Consider the following 27,532-nt stretch of genomic DNA (forward strand, 5'->3'; position numbering starts at 1 on the left):
TATGATGGAGACAAAATTCTCCATTTCTGTGATCTGGTCATTTGAAGAAAGCTCTAGGATGGAAGTCCTGAAGCCACAACAAGTTTTAAGGATTAACTGCAGCACAGATAAAAAGTTTTAAAAGACCCCACATGAGGGTTTTAATTTGAACAGTGAAATTCAGCTTAAAGAGCTTGAATTGGCTAAAACAAGAAAAAGAAAGAACTTCTTGGTTTATAAACCCCTCTGGAAATAACAGATTTGGGGATGTTTTTATTTGCCATGGAAGATTGATGTCTCTCCCTCTTTTTCCTCCAACCACCAGGCAGCTTCAGCCAGTCCAACCAAAGTTAGCCCTCTCCATGCGGTTGATCCTTTGGCTCAGTGCAGCTATTTTCCAGAGCTACAGAAACTCAATTTGCTAAAAATAGAGACGTTAGGCACATGAGAACTCCAGGCAGAAAATGGGAATAAATACACAAGTCAGTGTCTGCAGAGGAGGAAGGCAATGCCGTTGGAGCGCGGGCAGGTCGCTCAGGAGCAGCTCTCGTAGTAGGCGACTCGCTTGTTGATGGCGTCCCGGATCCTTCCCACCCGCTCCTCCAGGCCCGACAGCCTGGCCGACTTGGACATCAAAGCCTTGTTGCTTTCCTGAACTTCCATCTCTAAAGCTGAGGAGAGAGGGCAGGAGGGGGTTACGCGATGATCGGACTGAAGGAAGGCATCGTGGCTGTTACCCACCCCAGCAGGTTGGGCTGAGCCTCCACCTCCCTCCTGCATAGCTCTGGTGGGGCCAGAAAAACTGACATCCCGTGTTCCCCCTTCTTCGCCTCAAAAAACCCCCAACGCGACTCTTCTGAACAAAGCCATTAGTTTTGAATGCCTAAAAATGGAGGAAAACGGGGGCACATTGGCATTGCAGGCAGGGGGTCCCTTCCACGGCAGCACACACACCCTTGCGAACTCTAAATGTACCAGGGCAGCACCAGCAGATACAGCCCAAATCCACACCATCTCACTGCCGAGAGCATGTTGTCTTCCTCGTAATTTCTTTCCCTCAGTCCTCTGGGAGTCAAAAGCCCTTCCCCCGTGCATGAGATTATTACACTGAGTTCACAAAGAGCCTTACTTTCTATCCTGAGCATCGTGGCCAAAGTTTCCTCAAACAGAGCCTGTGCCTCCAGGTCTATGCTTTGCACCCTGCTGCCCTGCTCTCCCAGAGCTGGGCTCTGCTCCATCCTTCTCTTCAGCTCAGCATACATTTGTTTCACTTGTTCGAAAGCCTGTGGAAGAGTAAATAAGCAGTGCAGGTAGGATCGAGCAAATAGACTGGGGGGGGCAGATTTTCCAACGTTGAATCCATTTTAAATATTAAATGGCTACTGCACTAGAGCTTTGTCGCTCTGTTATCATGCGAGTGAGTAACAGTTTGTGATGCACTCACAAAGATGCTGACTGACAGCTGTATGGGCTACATACAGGCGGGAGATACAGCAGAAATAAGTTTCCAGCAAAGTGCATTAGGACTGAGAGAGGTCCTGGAAAAATTCACTAGTGGGATGCTACATCAGATTAATAAGAAGTGACACGACAGCGCGCAAGCCGTGGCTTGAACAGGAAAGCCTCCTCGCCTTATCTAAAAACGTGCCAGGACACAGCTGGCTTTGCTGTCTGATGACAGCGGGGAAGCGGAGCACAGCTGTGCCCGTCCCGGCCGGCGACGTGCCGGAGCCCGGTACCTGCTGCGCGCTCCTGGCCTGCTCGCCCGCCTCCCCGGCCGTCTGCCGCGCGTCGGTGGCCCGCAGGCGGTTCTGGTCCGCTCCGCGCTGCAGCCGCGAGAGCCTCTCCATCAGCCCGTCCAGCTGGCCCGCGATGGACTTCACGTTCTTCTCGGCTGGACCAAGAACAGCCTCGATCTAAAAGCAGAGCGCTCCACATGAAGAACGAAATCACATCCAAAGCCCACTCCTAATGGTTTTTCCCTCTGTGCAGGGACCAGCTACGCTGTCTGATGGACACATCGCAGAAGCGGGGTTTTGGCAGGGAGTGGGGACCGCTCGCTGCACAGCTGAGCACGGCAGCCCTGGGGCTTGTCTCAGGGGGCTCCGACAGGGAACATGTGGAGTTTGGAGAAGCACACAAGTGAGGCACAGCAGAAAGAAGAGATTTTTACAGCAAAAGCCTCACCAGGTCCCATTTCCCAGCTGTGCTGGTGCAGCACTCTACCAAGCGGGGAAGTTTCAAAGGAGCAGTGAGCAGGGCACAGTATCGTTATTGGGAAGTCACTGTGCATCACTTACCTCATCAACGCGCTCCTGGATGAACCGAAGGGAAGAGCCAGAGCCCCTGATAGCACCCCGAGCCTCCAGGAGCACCGTGTTTGCTCGTCGCAGATTCCCAACCACCTCTTCCACGTTGCCCTCCACGGCATTCGCCCGGTTCCTGGGGAAATGTGGGAAACGGCCAGGAGTGAGCGTAGGTAATTACATGGACTAGAAGTCAAGGTTGCAGAGACAAAATAAAGAAGCTTGAGACGCAAGACAGGATTGTTACCGAGAAGGTTGCAATCTCCCTCCCCCAAAAGCCACAAACCCACACATCTGGACACACTGCACTCCAGCAGGTTTCCTTTCGAGAGAAGTGTTACTTCCATTTCATACCCCCAAGCAGAGGAGACAAACTGAGAAGGGGAGAGAAACACCTTCCTTTAAACTAGTTAGAAACATTTATTTTGCAATTGGTGCAAGAAGAAGTATTGAAGGGAAAGCAATAACCACTGAAACAGTTTCAACGAATACTTTTCTGCTTGCAGTGGGACTATTCAGGCAGGGTGACAGAGCTCTCCATAGAAAGCCAAACTTTCTTGTCTCATCATTTCCAGCAGGTTAAGCAGGTGTCAGACATTATCAAGGAGTTTACATACTTATCCCGCTAACCTTCTTGCTGGGTTATTGCTGCAAGTCAACATGTGACAAAGTAGGTGCTCCAAATTTGCAAGGACACTCTGTAATTACTTTTACGGGACCATGGGATAATCCTCCCAACTTTCACCCAGAAAACAAATAGCCCATTTAATCTCCTCATGCTCTCTTGTGCAATTAGGATGTAGGTCACCAATATCAAGTAATACCAGGGCAACCCTGTCATGTCCCATCACAGGGACTCAAGAGATAGAGAAAAGCCTCCATTACTTTTGGTAAAGACCTTCTTGTTCTAGTTTCTGTAAGAGGATCTATTCTTGGCAGCCAAATTTTTTATTTGTATTGGGGCACCACGGAGGTAGAGATTGCAGACTCATTCTTTTAGGCACTGTACAGACATAGAAGCACCTGGCCTAAAACTTCAGATTGTGCAAGTCAGTACAGCTCCAGCAGAGCGAGATTTCAACCCAACCGAGAACCATCACGTTCACTCCAGCTGAGTGGCTCTCAGCTGCCAAAAGCCCTTGAACCCCAACCAACCTGGCCTGTTCTGCCTCCTGCTGAAGCTGCTTGGCCTTAGCGATGTCCTCGGCCGTCTGGGCAAGTATGCTCTCTGGGCACTGCAGCTTGGTCGCCAATTTTTGGATCTCAGTCATTTTTCTCAGGACTGCGGCAGCATCCGTGGGGAGACGTAGGGAGAGAACAGACTCACTGATTTCCTGGAGAGTGGCAGGGTCCGTGTCCTTGTCTACAGAGCAAATGGACAGACAGCATCAGAAACGGGAGAGGGGAAAGGTGGGAGTGCAAATGCAAGGGAGGATGAGGGCAGACATCCAGCCGTGCATGCTCTCACGGACACAGTCTCTTCATTTCAGACAGCTGCCAGGATCCACCCTGAATTTAATCCCCTTGAATTCAATGTACTTCTCATTCACATCAGCAAAACTTTCACAAAAGGACTGAAATGATACCTTTCGGTTGGCAACAAGAACACCATGGCTAAGCCCAGAGCAGTCAGGTAGACCTCACTGAGCAGATGAGGTTGTGTTTCAAGACGAGCCTTTTTTTATTTCACAAATAAAAGTTAATAAGCCTGAGGAATCAGAAGCAGGCAGAGCCCAAGAGACATTAGCCCAGCGATTAGCTCAGAAATATCTTCACTCATCATTAACACCAGGCAGCACCAAATGACCCGATTTTCTTATTCGGCTAATGCTCATGAGGCTCATTATGTTATTACAATCTGTCTGTGAACAATAAGTCATCTCATTGGTTTATAGGACAACAAGGAATTCTCATCTGATTAACAGTCTGCTCCAGAGAAGACTTGTCTTGTTTATCTCTGGTCAGCGAGTGTTGCCGCTAAACTTCTGTGCATCGGGTCAATGCCGACTGCAAATCCTTGGAGAGCACCAGCCGCGGGGACGGGTTTGTCCTCGAGCCCCAGCGACAGCACAAGGCACTGAGGCAGAGAGCGGGACTCAAAACAAGCTGTTGTCCATGCTACAGACAAACAGACCGCCTCCTTCACAGCCTTCCACTTAACGGTAATTCAGTTCATTGTTTTAGAGGTAATATTTGAGAGCAGTTGCTGGGGGGATGTTGGAGACCCCTCCACGAAGCCCCACGCACAGAAGGTCACGGCCGTGTGGTACCTCCTGCCCCGTGGACCTCACAGACAACCCCAAAATGTCTCTGTAAGGAAGCAGGCAGGGTTTGCCCCGGTGACATCCCAGGGAAGCCGACACAGATAAAACAGCCAGGATTAATTTGGGTCAATCTGAACAGCACGGTTAAGCCTGAGCAAGTCAGCTGGCCAAACTGCAATTGCTGACAAAGTCACAGGCTGGTATACTGCTGTAATTTCTTTGTTTTTCAGAGAACATTGTCCAAGCTTGCCTTGCTGCCTCAGAGGATGTGCATTACCTTTGCTATGTAAATACCCGTGTGCAGATAAACTGGATATTTGAGAGCTTAACTGGGGTGAGCTATTCAGCTGCCTCCCTTGTACTGAACTCTCATACATAGTATCACTGTAAAAAATAGTTTTCTCCATGCACAGACCAACCTGCATACGCATACTTTACAGCTTGCAGAGCACTACCTGACAAGAAGTTTCGAACTTGCTGGATGAACTGCTGGATGCGCCGCACATCTCCTTCTATCTGGGTCCTCGTTACGCTTATCTGGCCCACAAGCTGCCGAGTATTGGTTTGAATCTGATTTGCAGACGTCTCTGTCATTTTAATCTGCAAACAACAATATCCTGATGGAACCATTTCTTCTTGATCTGGAATCCCAGCAGCCCTACCTCAACTCTCAGTGAACCGGGCAAGGCACTTTGAAATTACGCTATTCCCCATTCTTAATATGCCACCACTTTAAAGGATTGTAAATGTTAAAGATTGAGGGTTGGATTTGCAAAGGGAACTCTCAGAGAAGGGCAGTACTGTTTAGCTTTATAAAATATATTTTAAATGGATTTTGAATTACTTTGAAAATTCACTTTATCTTTGCAAGCACCCGAGAGGCCGTAGAAAGAAGCCACAACAGCACTAACACATCCTCTAATAGACTGCATCAAATGTTAGAGCAGATACACCTGCGGAATCAGAGAGGTTTCTACATTCCCACGCCTTCTGCCATACTAATCCCAAACCAGGAGGAGGTCAGGCTTCCTCGCGACATTTCCAGAGCCGCTCATGTGCCTCCAGCTCTGTGGCTCCTGTGCTGGGGGGAGGCAGCACCCACGCACGCAGCAGGGATTCTCCCACTCAAAACTTCCCGAATTTCTGAAGCTGCCCAAATGATCAAGTCTCAAACAGAGTTTGAGACTTGGTATCTCTCACAGCTCACTCTTCCCCACAACCGTCCCCGCAGGCTCCGCTGCTCGACGCCAAAGGACCGAGCGTGGGGCTTGGCCGTGGGACGGGCAGCGCTGCCCGCACTCACCAGCCGCGCCGTCTCCTCGAGCCGGGCGCTCAGGCTGCGGAACTCCTTGGAAGCTTCCCCGGCCGTGGCGAGGGCCCCGCTTGACATCGGGAAGATGCCGCGGCAGGGACGGCCGGCCCCGCAGGCGGTACTGTTGTCTCGCGGGCAGAGCAGCCCCTCGCACCGGGCGGGCGTGCAGGGCTCCGCTCGGAAGCCACCGCAGATCTGGAGAGGGAGAGAGCGGTGGGGCAGCGAGGGCACTCGCCTCGCTGGCGAGACCTCGGTGCCCTCGGGGAGGCAAACCGGCACATCGCGGGGGCCAAAGTTTCGACAGACCCTCGCCAAGGGAGCTGGGGAACTTGCTGCGCTCGCGCTGCAGAAGCTCTGCACGGGAACAGGGATGGAGCCAGCCCTGCCCGACGGGCTGACGGCGATGTGTGTGGCACAGCCCAAATGACTGGAGACCGTGACCGTGTCAGAGAAGGGCAGCCAGAGCTCCGCTCGTGTACAGCAGCGCTGAGTGCCCACACCTGAGACAGCAACACAGGGTCGCGGTTTGCTTTGGGAGAGAGAATGGGATGAGAAGACCCTGCCCTCCTGCCTGGACATCAGTGATTTTAGTTGCATGGCATCTTCTAGAGTGACCACCCACCAAAGAGCGCACTGCAGCAGGGGCACATGCAAACCCAGAGCCAGTGCAAGCACCAGCACAGGCTGGTCGCTTGGGAACGCGTTGGTGCCCTGAAAAGCAGAGAGGGGAGGTTGGTGGTCTCCACAGCAACCGTGCATTAGGAGACACCGAAATGGATCTCCATGGCAATAACAAAGCAGCGAAGGAGAAATAAAAGAAACCTCATCCAGAAATTAAGTGGGTCTTTGAGATACAAGAACTGACACACGAGAGAGTCCTTGGAGGAAAAAGCGCGTGCCTGGGAGGGAGGGGTGGGCAACACTTCCATATCTGTGATCCCCAGGCAGGGGATGCTCAGACAATTCTCCACTGATGTCCCAAAGCAGCGGGTTGCTTGGATGCCGTTTACGAGTCTCCCTGGACAGAGACTTTGTCCTGCCATGCCAGACTGTCTGAGAAAAGATGCATGACTGCAGGATGAGACTTCTGCCTCCCTGAGCACTGCAGGGCCCCCTTGAAAACTACATACACGCAGTGGAGAAGTCAGAAAACCACTTTGTATCTTCACCTTATTTATGACAGGGGTCAGGTTGGGAGCTGAGGCTATCTCGCCCTTCAGGGTCAGCAGCTTGGAGGTGGACTCCGCAAGCCCCCCCTCCAGCCCCGCGGCGTTCCTGCGGCTCTCCCGGGACTCGGCCAGCAGCTCGGAGGTGCCGGCAACGAGGCTGCTGGCATTGGTGGACGTCTGGTAAGCAGATCTGATTGTCTTGAAGGCTCCTGCAGGAATAAAACCGATAAATGACACAAATGCCTCCGTGACTCATAAATGCAGCATAGCTACCTAAACGAAGGCATCGACTATACCCTGCGAATGGATGTGTGCACAGAGAGGAGCAGGACACAGCCAGAGTGATTAGTCACTGAGGCATAACGAAAAAGCTCCTTTTATTTCCAAATGCCTTTCAGCCATTCCTTCAGTGAGCTACAGACCTCTCCTGAAAGACTGAACTCTAGCTTGGGGTTAAAAGACTGAAACAAAACTAAAGCAAGACGACATGCGCGTGCTGATCCTGGGCTTTGCTCTGTGCAGCCCAGAAGGGCATTGGCAGCGCAGGACAGGGCTTTCGGAGCCCTCTCCCTGGCTCCCGAGCAGGCCCCACCATTCCCCTCCAGCACAGCCTGGAAGGAGGAGAGCGGTCAGGACACGGACCTCGAAGCCCTGCTCGGACGGCGAGGTGCAGAGCGAACCCGCCCGGGCAGCGGCCGCTCGCCGCAGCTCGCACGTCCCGGCCGGCTGAGCTGCAGCGGGGAGGGGGAGGCAGCAACGAGACACCGGGAGAGAATTAGCTGTAGCAGGGATATAATGGCAGCCTACCACCAGCATCATCACAGGGCTTAATTAGCTCTTCTAAGCGCCTGACAGCCGCCTGGCTCTCTTCCCCACCCCTCCATCCCTTCCATCTGTGCACAACCATCATTATCTCAGCTTCCTCCCGGGTTCAGTGACACGCTCCCAGCGGGGTCCCCCCTTCCCACCGCTCCCGCTGCGCCCCGGCAGCAGAGTTTGTGCTGGCCGGGGGACGGGAACACAGTGCCCATGGAGCGAGCCGCCCAAATAACGCCAGAGCAAATAACCCGATAGTGTGAAATCCTGGGTCACGGACCAGAGGCTTGATGGAAAGCATCCCTCTCGTTGGGGAGGGAAGATCTATTTGCCGTTCCTAAGGTGACAGCAGGTTAAAAACTCCATCTCATCCACCTAGCCAGTGGGAAACCACCAGGCACAGTCACGTTGAGATAAATTAACGGCTGAAAATTAAGAGATATTACACCTGCAGCACCGTACCTGACAGATCCGTGCTGCGGCTGCTTTCAAACTGGGTCTTCTTGCTCTGATACTGGGTGTTAGTGATAAGCAAGCTGCTGTTGAGGGCTTCGAGCTCCCTCGATAGAGAGGCGGTCTCATCCAGAAAACGAAGGTCAGGATTCATGCCTTGGACCTGCTCTCTGGGAGAGAAAAAGCAGAAAACGTGAATTCAAGTAGAGACCAAAGCACCTGCAGATAGAGAGCAGGGCTTGTCTGTGCCGGGACACTGCCAGCACCCGGTGAAGAGGCACTTCTGAGCCCGGAGAGCTGACGGCCGAGGACACGCCATGGCCTTGCAGGTTTGCAGAGGGGGCAGAGAGCGGGGCTGGGCTACAGCTCCCCTGCACCAGGCCAGCTTGCAGGGACGAGCCCACGCGTGCTGAATACGGCCTGAGGATGCCGACTGTCCGGAGACTGTCCACCGGCCTCCTGCCTTTGCAACATTTTGCACAGGACAGGCAGACGTGGAAGCGCTGTTCTTGCATCCCTGGTCACCTCGTGAGCGGAGCAAGATTTTCAGGTACAGAAAAAAAGCAGAACACGTGCAAGCGGCCCATACATGACAAGCGGAGTGAGCACACAGAAAAAAGCCAGCATCCCCTCCCAGCTAAGGGATGCACCCCATTAGCAGCGTCCATCCCTCACCTGATCGCGGCGAGCACGCTGCCCACCTGGGCCAGGCTGTGGTCTGTGGCAGAAGAGCGGCCGAGGATGCCCTGTGCCTGCTGCACGTTGCCCTCCGCCTGCGAGAGGCGGGGGCCGAAGCGGGACCCCCCGCTCCCAAGGGGCAGCCGTGAGGTGGAGTTGCCGAGGCCAGCCTGGCGCAGGCGCAGGCGCTGGATGTGCCCGTCGTAGGCGCGGAAGCAAGGGTGGCACAGCTCGCAGCCGGGGTAGGTGCTGCAGTGGCCCCGCTGGCACTGGTCGCAGCGGGGACCCGTGACACCCGGGCGGCAGAAGCATTGGCCCGTGGTCTTGTTGCACCCCACGTCCTCCGTGCCCTGGAAGTCGCAGTTGCACTCTGGGCGATGGAAAGGTGGAGAGATATACAGATGAAGCCCACCGAAATGGCAGGGGGAATAAATTTTTTTATATATACAAAATCGGACCCTGTTAATGGGATGCCAGCACAATCTGAAGTCCAACCCCACCCATCAGCCCCTGCAGCATCTGGGAAGAAGGTGGCACAGGCAGAAGAACATGAAAAGCCCCCAAGCCCAGTCGCTTGCCCAGCCCCTGACCCTGCAGGGCCAGAACGGCATGGCCAAGGGGCTCGCCCAAGGCTGCCGGGAGGGGACTGGTGGATACCTGGAGATGGAGGTGAACTGGGACGCTGTTCTAGAAAGGGGTTTTCTCTTGCAAAATAGTGAGGGAAACGCTGATGTCAGGACATGGCCAGGTGCTCTTTCCCAGATAACCCATGATTTCACAGTGCTAAGAAACACCAAGCCAAAATGAAACAGATGCTTCCTACCTGTGCACCCTACCCGGACATCTCCATAGTGCCTGTCTGGGCAAACCTGCTGCTGCATGGCAGAGCACGTCCGTCCCGTGAAGCCTTCTCTGCACGGACACTGTCCTGTGAACTGAGGAAAGAGAAATACATCAGGGAGACGCGGCTCTGGGCACTTTCCTGGGAAAGCCCTCCCTCCACTGCTCTTGAGCACTAAAGCCAGCACACGGACAACCTTCTCTACTCAGCCTGTGCCCCAGGACATGCCCATGCTGCTCGTGACAGGCTACAGGCTCAGCCACGATGATGCAAACAGTCTCCAAACAGCCCAAGCATTGCAAAGCAGAGTTTTAAGCTTTGTTTCAAAGACAAAGGAATCGCCCACAAGCAGCCACTTTGAGATCTCAGGTCTCCTCCGTGCACTGAGCTTGTTTGGGACCTATCTTTGGCTCTTAGAATTTGTCATGGGGTGGGTTTTTTCAGTTTTTTTCATGTTTAACTTTAATTTTCCCAGTTGTCTCTTAAGCCTGAAGTGACACACATGCTTTTCGTTGACAAATGAGGATAATTAACTTGCCTCGCCTGTATGAAGATCTCTTATTAGGACTTCCTTGCTAAATATCAGGCCTTTTAAAATGGCTTAATCTTGCCTTGATAATTACTGCGTTTGTTCATTTTCCTGAGTAGTCTGTCAGATATTCTAGGAAATGGGAAAAGGAAAATAAGAGCAGGACACGATAGGGAATGCATGGCCCTTTTTGTGGAGGCTCCCATGGATGGGATGGGATGATGGAACCATGCAAAAGGTGGTTTCGATGCTCTGAGAGATCCCTGGCTTGGTGCTGCCTAGAGGGGACCCGTGGCACTCTCGGCTGTGCAGCTCAGCCACTGCCACCGGCAGCCCCTCACAGCAGCGTTTGCAGAGTTGGGAAAGGAAAAAAGCAAGCAAGCTTGCAGGTGCATGCACGAAAGAAGGCAGGGAACTGAAAAAGAAATATTGCTGAAAAATGCTGAATCTGCCCTGAGGATGCTCAGGGGGGCTGGGTGGTACCTGGTTGCACTGGGGGCTGCGGGAGCCGCGCGGGTGGCAGCCGCAGGGCCGGCAGCCCTGGCCGCTCCCCACCTCCCAGTGCTCGGCCGCGCACTGGTCGCAGTCGTTCCCCACCACGTTGGGCAAGCAGAAGCACCTCCCCGTCTCGTCGTCGCAGGGCACGTCCTGCCGCGTTCCCAGCGCATTGCAGGTGCATCCTGAAATGGGGAGGGTTTTGTCGTATTAAAAACGGGTGCAGAGCACCAGCCTGGCTTCCCACAAAGCCAGGTCCACAGAAAGACCTTGCAGCCACCCAAAGGTGAGCTCTCCTGTCTCTCTCTTCATACCTGATCTCGGCACAAGGGACCCGTGCCCCTGCTCTAACACCGCGCTGACCCACCAAGCGCTGCAGCAGGGCTCGGCAGCCCGAGAGGCCTCAGCATCCCTCCAGCCCAGCCGCACACACCACGCCGACCCGAGCCCCGGCTGTGCACAGCCCCGCTTGCCCACATGGCATCGCCTCCTGCGTCCCCTGCGGCTTCCCGAGCCCTGCACACCCGGGGAGGCACTCGGGAAGGGGATACAGCCCTACACATACCCCAAGCCCTGCTTTCCCTGTGCTTTTTGCCAAACTTATACCTGAGACAAGCCACAGCCTGAGCAAGGAGGTTTTATAAGCCTTTGCAAAACAGTCCTTTGGCTTGGAAACCCCAAATCAAAGCTGATCAGGAGCCAGGTCCCTTCCAGAGCCACTGAGGATGCTGAGCGCTGAGGTGGGGTGGGAGCACCCCGGGAAGCACGGATGTCTCCGGGTGTACTCACTGCGGCACCCCATGGGGTTGGCGTTGGCCAGCTGGGCAAACCCCGGCTTGCAGAGGTGGCAGCGGTCCCCCTGCACGTTCTCCTTGCAGACGCAGCGCCCCGTCAGCGGGTCGCAGATGGAGCCCGGCACGGTGCCGTCCGGGTCGCACTCGCAGGCTGGAAACGTGCAAGAAACAGCACTGCCGAGGGGTGCGAGGGGCGGACAGGGGGGTCCAAGGGAGGTGCTACGGGGGGGTAGCCGGGCACTCACGCAGACAGGCTTCGGGATGGGCGAGATCTTGCCGCTGGTTGCGAAAATAGTTTGTTTTGCAGCGCTCACAGTTGTTGCCTTCGGTGTTGTGCTGGCAGTGGTCACAGACACCCCCGCTCGCCCCTCCGCTGGCGCGGTACAGCTCCGGGTCGAAGTGGCATGAGGCCGAGTGACCGTTGCAGTTGCACCCTAAAAAACAAACACAAAAACCCAACAAAACGGCCCAGCTAGTGCTGCAACCGTGCAAACCCCTCCGGCAGCGGCAGCTGCGGCACTAGAGGGTGCCCGAGGCCCCTGCGTGACACGGTGACACCCGCCAACCGCCCCAGCATGGAACTGGTCCCAGTCGGACAGCGTGGCCGAGCACTGGTGCAGCTCACGAGCCCAGAGCATCGCCTGACCACAGCCCCGCAGAGCAAAGCCCAGAGTGCAAATGCGTCGGGGTGCCTTTTGCACAGACACCCCTGTTAACATCCAGCCCCGCAAAGGGTCCCAGCAAAAGGTCTCCGGAGCTCGCTCCCACTCCCGTTGCTCACAGCTGGGGAGGATTTAGGAAAGGCCTCAGGAAAAGGAGAGGGGAAAGGCACTCGCCGTACTCCGGCACTCGTGGGGATCATTGTCTTCTGCAGGTGCCCACGGCCGGTCGTTGTAGAGAGCGGCGCAGCGATCGCAGTTGGGACCGGCGGTGTTGTGCTGACACACGCAGCGCCCGTGGACCTGCTGCAGAGACAACGCTTTACCCCTCCTGGATGGCAGCTGCTCAGTTCAGAGCTTCATCCTCCTGATGCCTTTCTGGCACACGCCTGGCCTGCTCCCACCCCTCCACAGCCCCCCTTCGCCACGCAGAGATGAAGCTCCAGCACCCAGACAGGGCTGCTGCAGCACCAGGGACAGGCTGCTCCTCACTCGCAGCCGCAGGGAGATTCCCACCACCTCCACCACCCACCCAAGGACAACCACACTCAAGGCAAAGCGGACAAGCATAAGCTGGGGACAAGAAAATCCCACAACAGCTAACAACCTGCACTGGCAAATCTTCCTAGGCATGAAGGAGCCTGCTGAAACCTTCAGCATGTCCCCCCCACCCAGCTGAGAGACCCAGTGCTGGCAGGAGCAGTTCCCACCAGAGCACGACCTCCCACAGCCACTTCGTAACTCCTTATAAAACCCCTCCTCCTTCTTCCCGACACAAAAAGGGGGTTTACGTGGAGGTAGCAGAGCCACCGTCCCATTGCTGCAGGCAAATTGGGGCATTGTTTCCCCCCATTACGAGCAGCCTCTGACCAGGCAAAAGACTCCCACACCCCACCGCTGGTCATCCCGGTCAGGTTCTCCCAACGAGCACTCCTGGGCATGTGGTGGAGCCTGATAGCACAGAGCTTGTCTTTAGGCTTTTCACTTCACCCTGATGCTCACCACGGCGTGCGGATCTTCTGAAGGGGCACAGCCGTCGGCATGTCCGTGGCAGAAGCAGCTCCCCAGCACCCGCATCTCCGTCACGGCGTAGAAGGTGCTGGGCGAGTGGTAGCCCTGGCGTGCGACGTGGGGGAGCTCGGTGAAGTTGATCCGCAGATTGGTGAACGGCCCCAGCTCTGTTGGGGACCAAGGAGAGGGGTGAGGGGGCAGCAGGCACCCAGGCACTGGCTGCAGAAGCGCTTTGCAATTCGCGTGAAGGGCTCGGAGCAAGAGACAGAGGCATCGGCACGGAGAGCAGCAGCTGAGTCATCAGCAAAGACCAAACGCTGCTCCTTGACACCTCGGAGGCACCAGGGCAGCAGTCTAATGTGCAGCTCGAGGCCTTGTTTGCCGAGGACCTCCTCTCCCCTGCGGGGTGACCCCAGCTCAGCGCTCTCCATCACATGTAGGAAGAACCACGAGGTGCGTTATCCCCCTCTCCCTTTCTCAGACGTGAAAGAGACCGGTCACTTACTATCGATGGTCTGGCTGTAAGAGGTAGTGATGGTAGATGCCAGGTCTTGGACACTGAATTTCACCTTAGAAGGAAAAAAGGTAAGTTAAAAAGCAGGAAACACAAGATGCTTTCTTCTCATGCTCTGGGCAGCATGTGCTCTGGACCTGCCTCTGCAGAACATCACTTAACGCAGGCAAAAGGCTTCAGAGTTGCAGAGGATTTTGCAGGAAGACCAACATAACACCTCGCTTGTCACAAAGCAGCGAGGGCTTTCCTCCCAGAGGAGCAGGAATCCTCCCGAGGACTCCCCTCAGCAGTCCTGGATGTCCACGGGCTCCATCCCTTGCCAGGTGTAATACGTGTAAAAGACTTCCAGGCCACCACATGTTTCTTCAGCGTTGTGCAGGCCATGCGCCCCGAACCCAGGGTCACAGCGGGGGGGAACGGGCACGTGTGGGAGTCCCTGCCACAAAACCCCACAAATCCTACCTTGCCCCCGTGCAAAGGGTACCCCTGCAGCGCCTGGCACCGAGCGTCCTGCCAGCTCTCGGGGGAGCCGCGAGGGACATGGGGGAAGGCGGCAGCGCAGTCGGAGGCCAGGTACTGGTACACCTCCCAGGTCTTGCCAAAGTCAGTGGAGCGCTCGATCAGCATTGCAGCGGGCAGCGGCGACTGCAGAGCAGGGAAAGAGGCACATCTGTGACATGGGACACCCCAGCCGGCTCCTGCCCTGGAGCCTGGGGATGCCTCTCGTCCTCCTCCTCCTCCTCCCTCCCAGCTCACGTCTCCGCAGGCTGCTGGAGCGATCCCCTCCCCTGCAGGTTACCAACAACTTCTGGGTCCGTCCGTCCCCCCCCCTCCGCCAGCCCTGCTGCAGCCGCAAAGTACACATCTGCACCAAGGAGAATTTTTGGCAGACATTTGTGGGATGGGAACCCACCACCCTGCTCTGCTCCTCCCGAACACCCAGGGGAATGGCCCTGAAAAACAGGGGAAAAGGAAGGATGAGGACCCTGGCGTGCTTGCTATCAGGAGCCCAAAGGGAGCTGTGCACCGAGATCCCCACATCTCGTGGAGAGCCAGCGGGGCCCATCCACCATCATCTGTGAGCTCCTCGCGAGCAGAGGTGCCGCACACGAACCCTGAAGTGAAGCAGGACGCTGCCGAGCTGGAATGTCTGGTCCAGGTCCAGCTGCAAAGAGACGCGCTCGATGCCTGCGGGCACAGAGAGGCAGCTTCAGAGGAGCAGACTGCGGACTTCAGGAAAATAAAACGCTTAGCTGCCCGAGCCAAGCCATTTAGTTCCTTCTTTCCTTCCAATCTATTGAATTCAATGTCCTGGGACAAACCAATGCGCCCAGTAGTACTCACCGTTCTGGGACTGCCACCAGCGCGAGTGCCCGGCGGAGGACAGCACGTTCTCCACGCGGTGGCCGTTGTAGGCGTGCGGCAGCCGCGAGTCGCACCGGCAGCATTTCATGCTCCACTGGAAGAGAAAGAGTGGGTGGAAGTGACCGGCCCGGCTCGGCCAGAGGGAAAGACCCCGCTGCAGACCCCAGGGGCGAGGAGCCCAAGCGCAGCATGGACTCACCAAGGAACAAATGGCATCAGTAAACTGGTTTATGGGAGACCCGAAGAACCGTGGTCAGTAAGGCTAACGGTACACAGGACTCAAGTGGTCCCCTTCATACCCCGTTAAAAAACACAGCTCCTGGTTTTATGGACCAAAAACTAAAACCAAAATGCTTCCGATTAAAACACATTTTTGGCAAACCATCAAAAATGCTTTTTTTAAGCACCCCCCCTGTTTTCCGCCACACTTGATAGAAAGCTCTTTGCAGCTTTTCAGGACCAGTTTGCCTTTTCCACACAGCCGAGGGGGCTGTTTGTTTGGGTGAACAGAAAGGCCTTTCTCTCGCACCCAAAAGCCCTGGGTGATGCTCGGCCCCCTCTGCGCTCTCTCCTGGGAGCAGAGTGGAGCAAACAGCTCAGCGGGTGAGAAGTCAGCGGGTGGGAAGTCGAGTGGCTCAAAGTTCAGCCCTTCACTTGAGCAAGTAATTCAAGAGGCAACGGAGATGTAGCACGGGGAATGTGGGGACAGGAGAAAACAGAGTCCCCGAGGAGCAAACAAATACCCAAATTTTGATTAACCAAGCAACAGTCCATGCAGTCACTAACATGGGGCCACCGGGTGCGTGCAGCACAGGAGCAGGCTCAGAAATGTGTAGAAAGCGGCAGAAAAGAGATTGAGCAAGAGATGGGAGCAGCCAAGGTCCGGACACCGGCCAAGGGGAGAGGCAGGCACGGGGTGGGCAAGCAGGCTGGGCAAGGACCACCACAAAACAGCGGGGAGACACCCAGGTGAGGCCAAGGTGAGGAAGGGCAGGTCCCAGAGGGATGTTAAAATAGCAGGTGGTGACAGACCCCGCAGCAGCATCCCACCGGGGACACGGGGAGGCCCCGTCTGAAGCGCTCGGTACTGGCCACGCTCGGAGCGGAGCGAACACAAGGGGCTGCAGAGGCCACCGGGAGGGGAAAGCTGGTACTCAAGGCATGAAACGAAGCGTTCAGCATCTCCAGCCTGGTGAAATGGAGAGGGAGAGCAGATTCCGCTCTCCGGAAAGGTTCCCGGGGCCGCGCAGTGAGGCAGGAAGAGCTGTACGAGCCACGGGATAACACTGTCTCAAAAGCAATGTGAAACATTTCAATTAGAAATTGAAGTTGTCAGTGGCCTGAGCAGTGAAGCAGCCTCCCAAATGGAGCGGTGGGATACACGCTTCACACCGACACGTCCCAAAGCCTGAGAAATTGGGGAAGATCGAGAAACAGCGTTTGCCAGTAGTGGCAGGCGCTGGCCTCGGCGGTGCAGGGCAGGACAGCTCGGAAAGGTTGTCCAGGGAGGAAAGTGGGTTTGGGGGAGAGGAGGGGAGCGTGTCTGGCACAAGACCTGACAGCTGACACCAGGAAGGCAAGGAGATACCCCGCTGCGAGGGCTGGCACTCACTGGGGTGGCATAAGGTGACACCAGAGGCACGGGAATGTTTGGGACCCCAGTGATGAGATCAGCTTTCAGTGGCAGAGCAGAGACATCGGGTGACAAGTGACAAGAAACACTTTACATCCACCTCTGTGCTAAAATCTCCACGTCTGATACTTAAAACAAACGAGCCAATTCCAACCCAAACACTAAGCACGACCCTGCACACGTGCTAGCGTCAGGAGAGATCTGGGCCTCGGAGAGGCAGCCGGAGGTGGTGGCCAGTGGCCACAGTGGCATGAAGATTTCTGGTTTCCCCTTTAAAAGATTAATTCATGGTTTACACGTATTGCCTTACTCCTGACACAGGCTCATCTAAGCCAGCCAAGTCTCTTATTTCTACAAAAAGTGACTTGGCTTCATAAGAACTATCCTTTTATTTTTTTTTTAAACATAAAGAAAAATTCATGGAAATTTTTGTCTAGAGTTACCTTTTTGCTTGCTCTCACACAAAACCACACAAGGAGTAGGCTGGCCTTGACCAGAAAGCACTAACTGGTACCACACCAGACGCAAAGCCACCCGGCGTTCTCCCAGCCCGCGGCCGTGCTGACCCCCGGGAGCAGACGGCACACAGCGAGGTGGCCGGGCAGCAGCGGACAGAGGTGAGCTCCGATCGTGGGTTGGTTTTGGTTCCTAACAAAGCCCAGACCTGACTCTGCTCTGCCCCTGGACCTGGGAACCTTTCAGCAGTTGGGCAGATACTGAGGAGAGATCCTCACTTTAAACTGATCTGTTTCCATAATATTTTCCACAGTCTTTATGTTCTCTGTCTATAAATATCCCAGAATGGGAGCTGGCTAATTCCAATATTTATAACAATATTGCAGAGTAAGCAAACAGAGAATTCAAAATATATAATCATGCAATTTCCCTGGCTCTACCAACTTCTCCTGGCTCTGCCAGTAAGAATCAGAAATAATATAATTGAGTCCAGGCAGAAGAACTCATTTCAGATAATGACTACTAGCACCAAATTGTCCGGAAGCTACAGGAATCACCCACAGAAATAAACTAGGTTAAACAATACCCAATAATGATTAAACTTCACAACACTTCTGACTGTGATTAGGAAAGGGAGAAGGAAGGCTTTCTGCAAGGGGAAAGGTTAATCTCGGCTAAATTATTCATTAAGAGTGATTCATGCATACTTATTAGACCATTCACAAGCCAGAGACACAAGTGCCTTCTAGTAGCTACAATGCAATGTTGCCAAGGAAGCTGCAACCACACTTAAAATGCAGCGCTAAGTAAAAAATGAAGTTTAAACTGTGTGAGACAGACCCTACCCAGGCAGCCTGGGAGCTGTGCTCCGTGCAAAAATCTTCTACTTTTTTCTCCACCCCCCTGCCCCCCCCCCCCCAGCTTTTTAGTTAAGGCTAAAATTATCACTGGAAGCAAAATTAATTTCACATCCTTGGAGCAAATTGTGAAACCCCTCTATTGCACAACAGGAGGATTTGCTATTACTGACTGTGACTATGTGTCTCAAAGTTCCTCGGGACAGAGGGAATTACAAGAAGTGACAGTCCAGCGCTGGGCTGAGGGCAGATTTACCAAGCGCACACCTTTCCCCAGCTCTCACCTTCTTTTTTTACCAGCATAGCAACAGGCTCAGTAGATGCCTCAGAGCTGGGCTTGCCAGGATCGGAGCGGGGCTGTGGGACTACGTGACAAATGGAAATGAAGAGGTCACGGTTAAAGCGGGGTCACCGACCCCCGGGGCAGCCCGGGCTCTCCAGCACGTCGTCCCCTCCCTGCCAGGCACCAAGGGCCCCAGCCCGTGTGCTGCTGCCACAGAAAAGAATCGGTACGTGTTTGAGTAGGTATGGGATGTGGGGCTGAAAAGGCCTATAGGAAGGTAAAAGAAGTTGTAGGTCTGCGTGGAAACCACTAATCACCCTCTGCGCCTCCAAGCTACTCTTAAGAGTCACCCAGAATATGGGTTATGGGGGTTCAGAGATTAAAGGAAATTCAATCCAGCCTTTTAAAAGGTAATTCACAAGGCAGTCATTTTAGAGGGAAAGCTAGCGTGTTGAGAATAAACAGATTCATGTCTTAGAAATAAATGGTGGAGAGCAAAGAAAAAAAAAAAAAAAAAAACCCAAACCAAAAAAAACATGTAGAAGAACAAACAGGTATTATAAAAACTGCCCACATGCTATACCACGCACCGGGGACACTTCTGCGTGGTGCGCGCAGGGACATGGGTGCAGACCCAGCCCTCGCTTGTGCGTTCTCTGCAGCTCTGCTGCGGGTTTTTGCTGCTCTCCTCCTGCTCTGAGCCTGGGAACCAGTTGCTGACCAGCCTCCCATGCTTCCCCGCTCATGCAGGGGCAGAAAACCACAAACAATTTTAAGCTGAGGGACTCAGACCAAAGTATTTTAAGTAGCTCTAGCTGCCATTTTAATATGAGTAGAGAGCCCTTGAAATAAAACCTCCTGGCATAGGTGCACAACCCAAAATAAACTGAAGCTATTCATCAGCAAAAATGGGAAGCTGCTTCTCTGCAGTCATGGAATGATGACCTTTCATAGCTGCGGAGACCTCGGTGGTCCTGCGTTTAACCCAGCTCCGTGTCAGCGAGAGGCACTGTGTCAGTCAGGCTCCTGGCACACAGCCTCCCATATGGGAGCCTTGTGTGGTCTTGCACAATTAATATTGTATAGGGACAGTAAATACTGTTCCAAGTTTATTTGGGGACAATCTGGAAAGCAGTGGGAATTTATATGTACACAGAAAGATTGAAGGTTATTAAAAAATAGGGTGGGCAGCAAGAGTAAGTTACCTTGGGAACAAAGGCACCTGTTAAAGCCAAGTTATGCAATTCTCTATTCCAACCCATTTTCATTCCCTGTTAACACCAGCTGCAGGACATCACTACGCTAGGCTCATGGAGCAGGGCTCATCTTGCCTGTGAAGTACTCTATACATTTTCCATGGGTGGTAGAAGTTACCCATGGTTATATCATCACGGTTAAACTTCTCAGTGAGCAATTGGTATTTGCTAAACTGGACTGTGCTTCAACTTTGAAACATTCTCTTAGCCATAACATCTAACGTCACATCTTCACTTGGCCAGTCAGAAGTGACACTGGAAAATGAGTTCTGAGGTTATGCTCAAAGCACAAATAGAGGGCTCTGACCCACAGCTTGGTGTTACCGGAGACCCCCAAATTCAGAGGCAACAGCAGAGAAGGGGGAGAAGACACAAGGTGGACAAACATCCTAGGTATGGGTTTTAAGGAAATGAAGTTCATTTCTCTTGCTTAAAAGCAAGCACGTAGGTGCCTGTTTTGCTCACCCCGTCTGTTCTCACATCATCTCCCCTCAGCAAAACTTCATTTAAAATCTGCCAGGATGACAGTCTGCAAAACCCATACTGCACCAGCTTATCTCCACCCCCCGCACGCATCGCCAGGGTCTTGTTGCCTCTGCAACTTGTCTGGGAGGGAATGACGTGATGTCTCCCAGGATATGTGTCAATTTGCAGTCAATTTTTGTGGCAAAAAAAAGATACGGAGAAGGGAGGAGGAGGAAGAAAAAATACTGGGAAATAGGCTTTTTCTTCTGCACATTCACTGCAGGTAGGGACACATCCCTGCAGCAAAGAGCAGGGTGTGTCTGAATGCCAGAATAAAATGAGATAAGCACTGAGCAGCAACTCGGGGTTGCTGTATTACCTTCAACAGGTTGGGAATACAAATTATTGAGTGCAAGCCCCTGACGTGAAGCAATACCCAAAACTAGAAGCCCTGCTTCGAGCAGGGGGTTGGACCTCCTGTGGTCCCATCCGACCACAGTTATTTCATGATTTTGCGGATGCATTTTTCTGTGTAAAAAATGAGTTTGTCTGATGACTTGGGACTGGAAAGCATATGAGCTGGGAGGCACAGTGGCTTTTCAGCATGCTCTCCCCTGTTCCAACATGCCTAGGGCCTGCTGAAGCGCTCCACAGGCAGCGTGTTTTGGATTGGTACCGAGCTCCCTGACTGACTCATGCAGGTGAGCAAGCAGATGTAACTATCAGACAGTAGCAATAAGGCAGACAGAAGCATTAGTCTTGCACATACTCTCTCTCGCAGACATTGGCCTGTATTTTTGGAAGCAGCCAAAGACAACTCAGTGCTGAGACACCACAGGGAGAGATGCTACAGACGAAGCCCTGCCAGGCAGCTGCGACCATCCGTCAGCAGGAGGAGGAACCCTCTGCCACGCCAGGAGCTCTCCTGCCCGGCCGGCTCACACTCCCCCCCACTAACTCATTTAGGGATTAGGCTTCTCTAGTACCTCTCGGCTCAATTCCTACCTGGATGACCCCATGTCACCATGACACAAGGCGGGATAAAGGTGACTTCCCACCCTCCATTCCTCATATCCACCAAGCGCCCATGAAAAGCAGGGGAGGGAAGGCAGAAAATCCTGGTCCTTGACCTTATGCAAACAACATTTTAACATCCAAAGTCTCCCAGGGTCGGGGCATGAGGACCCACGTAGTTGCCACACACACAAACTGCTCCGCTGTAGGATGCAGGAAACAGAGCACCGGCACAAGGACACCAGCTTCGCTGCTCTCTTGCTTATTCTTTGGCAAAAGATTTCGGTGATGTGCAGGGTGCTTGGGGTACTCTTCTAAATTAATAAAACAACCAGAAGAGTCTGTAGCTATTTTCTAGTTCTAAATACGCCTTTAAGCTGAAAGCATTGCACAAGCCTGGAGGAAAGAAATATACTCTCCCTCCAGAGAAGCGTTAATCTTGCTGGGTGTGAACACGGCATGGGTACTGCTGCTTCCAGTGGCAAAGCAAAGAGCCAAAGGCGTGCACAGCGCTCGTGCTGTCACTCAGAAGAGCCAGGCCAGGCGAGGGGACCGGGAACCTGCTAATCTGCGTAAAAGCCACACTGTGCCTTCCCTTGGCTAGAGCTAGGCAGTGTGAGCTACTCCATTTTCCTATGCTTTACTTAGCATTTGAATAAAGAGGTGAGTTAACTGGGCCTTGAATCACACCTCAGTCAATGAGAGTCTTTCCACACACTTTACGACTCCAAATCCAGGCTCACTTATTTTTCTAGTTTATTTTCAGTTTCCCTCTTGCTTTTACTTTCCCTGCTGACTCGAACAGCCGTTTCCCAAGCACAAAGTGATTTCCAAGCCAGACCATTGGCCTGCCTGGTTACCACCCCCCATCACTTTTCTAATCGTCGCTGCAGTCCCCTGCGCTATAAATGGCAATGCTGAGCGTCCCTCCCGGATTTGACTAGACTGAGCCTACAGCCAAGGAATGGAGCAATCAGTAGTGCAAAGTATAAAGGTTAGAGGGACTTGGTGCCAGAGCAGACAATGGAGCAGAGGCTGAGAGCAGTGACCCACCAGAATTGCAAAAGAGGACCCTGGGGCCAGCGTGGGCTGGTGGCAGGGCCAGACAGCATGTGCCCGCCAGCTGGCACGAGGGCACTGGCAGCCAGCGAGAGCAACCCCTCATCCCATGCCCTCTGCTGAGATTGCAAAACCGACTCCAAATTTGCACCTATTTGGCAACAAAACAAGAGCAAGACTTGTAACGAAAAAAGTCATAAGAGTCAATAAATTAAACGTGCTTACTTTTTATGGGATGGGAACAGGAAAAGTGAGTTCAGGGGATTAATTTTTCCTTAAATTAGGGAAGTAGAAAAAGGAAGGAAAAAAATAGGAAATGCTCAACACATGGGGATGTCTCCTGCAAAGACAGGAGCTGGTATACTCAAAACTCCCATTAGCCATTACAGCTGCAGAACAGAAATAAGGGTCTTTGAGGAATTTGTTAGCAGTAATGATCCATGTCTCATTTCAGGAAAGGAAAGGATCACATATATGTAAGGAAGCAAAGACCCTACTCCCAAAGCTAGAATTGGGGAATCCAACTTAACATATCAGTGTTAATTGTTCCATATCCCTTTTAACCCTGGTACTTGTAAGGAAAGGTATAAGGAATATGAAAACTGAATAGTTTAGGACTTGAAGACTAGAAGAGATTGCTGCAGTCTTGCTCTCTGCCTTCCTCCACAGTACCACCATGAGACCTCACTCACTAATTCTGCACTGAACGGATCATTTCTGCTCAAGGTATGTCACAGGTGTCAGAGAGACACCCAGTCTCCCGTCCACAAGATTACAAAAGATGCAAATGATCACAACTGAAGGCCCTTCAGAGTGATCTCTCAAGGTCAGGCAAAGGGAATAACTAGCCCACTCCAGCTGGTATTAGGACGACCAGCTTAATCAAGGTTTTGCATGCACTTGCTTCCCATAGTACAAGCCCCCTTTTCAAGTAAAAGTCACTGTCAAAAGTCAATGTTAAGTGAAGACTTCAGAGGTGCATTTGTGCACAATTTTCCTCAAGTATAAACAGAAATTGGGAAGAAAAAAAAATAATTAAGTCAGAGCAGAAATAACTACTTGCTTTTTTCCTGTCCATGGGCCACAGCACCCCTGAGAAGCAGCAGGGGTTTGCTGGGCAGGCGAGCAAACAGCCCTGCTCCCTGGGAGCAGCAGAACAGCTCCAAAAAAAAGCGAGTGGGAGCCTGAATGAAGGAAATGCCTGACCACAACTGTCAGCCTGGAAAATGACCTGACAAAGGGCAGACGCTGCAGCCAGCCCAGCACCCAGAAGGACGTGATGCTCACACCCGTCAGGGCCAGGGACCTGCCTCAGTTTCTTACCAACCAGCAGCTCCCAGCCATCCCTGGGCCCACAGTGGAGCAAAAATCTCTCCAGCCCAGCGAGAGCACCACTGGCTCCGCAACACATCCACTTACTGCCACATCTTGGCCTTCAGCTTGAAGGGGAATTAAAACCAGAAGGCGGCTGACTCACTCAGGCTGGATTTCACTGTAGAAAACACTGCCTCGCTGGAGGTCTGCCATTTCCTTTCCTCTCGAGCATCTCTTCCAAGACCCCTTTTGCCTGTCCTGCATTGAACCCGCTCCCTTTTGAGCTCCTCCCTCAGCAGTTACGGGGTTAACACTGCCAGACGGACAGAGAAAGGCTTTAGGAAGTGCTCACATCGGGGACATCACCCCTGTAGCGTTTTCAGCTCTGTGCTCAGGCAGACTTATCCTTAAACTCTTACTCTGACTGTGGCAGCTTTGGAGCCTGGGAATCTGCAGCTGGCTGAAACGTTATCCTCCCGAGCAGGATCTCCTGCCCCCGCACGACCAGCGTAATTGAAAACAGTTGTTCGGTTCAGAAGCTTTTCCAAGTCTTTGTGAAAGACCTGAAACGTTCCCATTTTTGACAAGTGAAATACGAGTTTAGTTTATAACTAAAAAGTCCAGGGATGGGGAGGCTTGGGATGTTTTGGATGCAAAAGCTTCCGTTTTGCCTCCAGTGCTTCATCACCAGAGTTTTGCTGCCCTTTCCCTGCCGCTGCGTTCGTGCTCGGCTCCACTTCTCGACCGTGGGGACGGTAGAGAAGGGCTCGAGGGGACACCACAGATGGTGCAATGACCCAACATGGCTGGAAGGGGGAATAAATACCTGAAATAGGTTAAAAACATCCCTGCAAAAGGGTAGGAAGGATAGGACGGGTAAAGGCTTTAGCATCCCCGCGTGAGGTTTAGGAGCGCGGCGGGAGGCGAACGTACCTCTCCGTGGGGCGTGCAGTACGTCTCGGGCTTGGCGAGGCCGCAGGTGGAGGAGGCTCGCAGGTGGGGGGCTCGTCCCAGCAGGAGGTCTGCGGCCGGGGGGTAGCAGGCTCCGTGGGAGCAGGTTCCCTGCGCACGCAGCAGCCGCGGGGCAGCTGGAACAGCAGGAAAACAGGACTTGGGGCTGCGTCGGGGTGGCAGACAGACATCAGCCGGCATGCCTGCTGTTTTCTACAACAGACCGACTACAAGGTCATGCCTGGGACAAACCTACAAAATGCGTATGCCAAAAAGGACAATGGTATTTTGCCCCTGAATTACCTCTATTTTTAATGAGAAAAAGGCACTTTCAAAGTGCTTTGTACTAACAGTTTTTTCTGAAACTCTTCTTTGCCATGACCCCAGCGTTTGGGCTGCAGGGATGCTCAATTCCCTGCCCATCATACTGAGCAGCCCTGTTTGGTGTCCCCTCTTTACCCATATAGCCAGCCCTATAGTCGTTTGCTCAGGGCGGAGCAGCCTTTTGCCAAATACCAGCACTATTATACTGGTATACTAAATACTGGTCTCCCAGCTGCTGCCACAATACTGCGACTAATACAAAGCTTACGTTAGCAGCGTTTCTATTTAGTCAGCTTGCCCCATATCCTTTTAGAAACACTGTATGGTGAGCCTTACCCAGGAGGACAAATAATGCCCATGGCCAAAGCTGGCAGCGAGACTCCATACCACCAAGGACACACCTAGAGAAGAATTTGCAGCATGAGTGAAAATGAGCAGAAAATGCCAGTTTAAAGCTCAATTCAGGTCCTTCATATTCCTTCTCAGTTTACGGGGAGATAATTTTAATTGATCTACAACAGAATAACATGGGTGAAAAATCAAGAATAACAAAGAGGAAAATCAGATGCTCGGATTGTAGTTGGTTTTAATGTACAAAGAATCCCAGCTTTTCATTTAACTCACAGAGCATACACAAGATTCTCCCAAAGTGCGTAAGACGTTACCTTCTTCCCCAAACACTATCTTTGGATCTTTATGACATTGCCGAGGTGAACCACAGGTACCAGCATGGCACCTCGCTCTCAGCAGAGCTGGGATTTCTCACTGCCTGGCTCCCTGGGGACATCGAGAAGCCCAGCACCGCAATACGCAACGGGCAGGGAATCGGTGCCAATGCCAGGTCGCAATGCATGGCTAGAAACAATCCCTAACGAGTGTGCACACACGCGCACACACACACGTGCACACACGCATGCACCCACAGCCACCCCTTCCCAGGCACGCCGCACTTTCTGTTCTCCAGCCCCACCCTTTGCCCTGTGTTTCCAGAGTTGATTCCAGATCAAAACTCAGCAATGCATGCGACAGCCCAAACTCTTGTTCTACAAAAAGAAGAAACCCGTAAAAATCGCTGCGGAATAGGTGTCTTCTGCAGGGTCTCTGCGGGGAAGCCCTGCGGGAGAGCCCAGGGGATGCAGAGCTGCCAGCACACCCTCAGCAGCCAGAAACCTCACCTGCCCTCTTCCCTGCGGGAGCAGGAGCAGTGTCCCCGGTCCCTGCGGTGTCCCCGGCTCACGGCGAGGGCTCTCTCCCCCCTGTGCCACCCAGCAGCCGATCTGCAACCGCAAGAGCCCTCTGAGCACCGGCTCTCTCCTCTCCTGGCTTTTAACAGGCAGCTGCCTCACCTGGGAGAGAAGGTGCCTGTGGGTGTAGTAATGATAAAGGGAGTGATTCAGGGATCTTCAGACATACACACCCAGTTACCGTATAACTCATGACAGCTCCTAGACGGGGCGCACGGCTGCAGACATAAATCACTCTTTGGCCGAGAGTGACAGCAGCGTGAACCAGCTGCTCTGCAGGTAACCAGCAAGTGAAAGCCCATCCATAGCTGACCCACCTGGGGCTCGCACGGCCACCGCCGGGACACTGCCAAGTCAGCTCGAAACCAGCTCCCTCCAGAGCCGCTGCACCGCTCCGCATCGGGCAAGACACCCGAATGTTTACCCACCCTCTCAGACAGGTTTTGCATATCATGCTGAGCATCGCGATGACAAGGCAGTGCCGCTATCAGCGCCTCAGCTTAATCATTTAAAGCTTAATTCGGGATGTCCACGTGAGTTATAGTCACACTGGGTAGTCACATATCAGACTTCAGCCTGAAGGCGACCTCGAGCGCAGCAACTGGGTTTTACAGACAGACTCAGTCGCACAGCCCCTCTCCTGCCTGCAGTACTGGCATTCCTCGAGACACAAAATTACCTGACATGAGCTTGAGAGTTATCTACGAAACGCAATTCTGCGAACTCACCAGCTGTGAAAAATGTCAATTTTTTTAAGAAACATAATTCTTGTTCGGGTACCTAGCTGCACGCCCAGCTGATGAGGAGCCCTTCTCCCCTACTTTGGACCCAATTCAGAGCTCTCTCGCACTTGACATGTTTCAGTGGTCACTGTTGCTTTAGGTGACTATTAATGGAAACAGTCTCATAAATTTATGTTCTTTTACAGTGCCAGCAAAGTAACAAAATGTTAACAAATCTGTTTAAACTGAGGACTATTCAGTGAATGCAGCTGGGAGTGCAGCTCAGCAGCTTGCACACACGGCCACTCACCCCAGGGCTCCCAGGCACCCCTCACGTCCTGCCTTTCAGCTGAAATGCGGTTTTTCATCCTCAGCAGCACATTCATCAAGCCTTTTCCATTTACTTTACTGAAATGACCCCAAAATCACGCCCTCTCCCATACTGGTCAGGGGCTCAGCAGACCACGTCAGATGACTCTGGCTCTTTGCTCCTGTGGCTTTGCTGGTGTGTGCTATACCTACCTCCCCGTCCTCACGCTGAGCGACACAAGCGCGTGCAAGCTGAGGATCAGGACCTCAGAGAAAGGGTATACACAGAGCTGGAAAAAAAAAATACTGTCCCTAAGGCTACAGAATGTGAAATATTGGCTCAGCTTCCGCCTCCGCTGAGGTGTGCCCGCAGCACTGGGTGTGCCTGCCCTTACCCTGTAACAGGCTCAGCAATGTGGTAACACCACATTCCTCCTCCTGCAGCAAAGATGCCTCCTCC

At 53.1% G+C, this 27,532-nt stretch overlaps 1 protein-coding gene and 1 long non-coding RNA gene across 6 annotated transcripts; one reads left to right on the forward strand and one right to left on the reverse strand.

The window, feature by feature from the left end:
- Nucleotides 1-226: 226 nt before the first annotated feature.
- LAMB3 (laminin subunit beta 3) lies at nucleotides 227-27,532 on the reverse strand. 5 transcript variants are annotated; one of them, XM_052815175.1, is made up of 26 exons: nucleotides 27,468-27,532; nucleotides 27,286-27,362; nucleotides 26,721-26,772; nucleotides 25,973-26,074; nucleotides 25,134-25,198; nucleotides 24,456-24,610; nucleotides 15,165-15,279; nucleotides 14,935-15,008; nucleotides 14,283-14,465; nucleotides 13,812-13,875; nucleotides 13,298-13,473; nucleotides 12,478-12,601; nucleotides 11,882-12,070; nucleotides 11,632-11,787; nucleotides 10,831-11,027; nucleotides 9,801-9,912; nucleotides 8,975-9,347; nucleotides 8,309-8,469; nucleotides 7,031-7,239; nucleotides 5,853-6,056; nucleotides 5,005-5,149; nucleotides 3,441-3,648; nucleotides 2,280-2,421; nucleotides 1,719-1,895; nucleotides 1,109-1,262; nucleotides 227-650 (listed from the first exon to the last, which is right to left on the reverse strand). In XM_052815175.1, the coding sequence occupies exons 5-26, from the start codon at nucleotides 25,180-25,182 to the stop codon at nucleotides 514-516; spliced, it is 3,504 nt and encodes a 1,167-aa protein (XP_052671135.1). In that variant the 5' UTR covers nucleotides 25,183-25,198; nucleotides 25,973-26,074; nucleotides 26,721-26,772; nucleotides 27,286-27,362; nucleotides 27,468-27,532; the 3' UTR covers nucleotides 227-513. The 5 variants fall into 5 exon arrangements, with proteins under 5 accessions (XP_052671135.1, XP_052671138.1, XP_052671134.1 ...); XM_052815178.1 differs by lacking the exon at nucleotides 27,468-27,532 and having other exon boundaries at nucleotides 12,478-12,598; nucleotides 27,286-27,385; XM_052815174.1 differs by lacking the exon at nucleotides 27,468-27,532 and having other exon boundaries at nucleotides 27,286-27,385.
- On the forward strand, nucleotides 4,107-5,719 carry LOC128154471 (uncharacterized). The gene is made up of 3 exons (XR_008239347.1): nucleotides 4,107-4,447; nucleotides 4,780-4,883; nucleotides 4,990-5,719. It is a non-coding gene; the product is annotated as an uncharacterized LOC128154471 (long non-coding RNA).

The sequence above is a fragment of the Harpia harpyja genome, chromosome 19 (genome assembly GCF_026419915.1).
Source record: "Harpia harpyja isolate bHarHar1 chromosome 19, bHarHar1 primary haplotype, whole genome shotgun sequence".
NCBI lineage: Eukaryota > Metazoa > Chordata > Aves > Accipitriformes > Accipitridae > Harpia > Harpia harpyja.

Excerpts from the sequence above, each read along its gene's own strand:
- LAMB3 (XM_052815175.1), bottom strand. The coding sequence starts at position 25,182 with ATGGAGTCTCGCTGCCAGCTTTGGCCATGGGCATTATTTGTCCTCCTG. Across the intron at positions 15,009-15,164 it reads CTGGTGGCAGTCCCAGAACG|GCATCGAGCGCGTCTCTTTG; the intron begins GTGAGTACTACT and ends CTGTGCCCGCAG. Across the intron at positions 8,470-8,974 it reads AGCGTGCTCGCCGCGATCAG|AGAGCAGGTCCAAGGCATGA; the intron begins GTGAGGGATGGA and ends TTTCTCTCCCAG.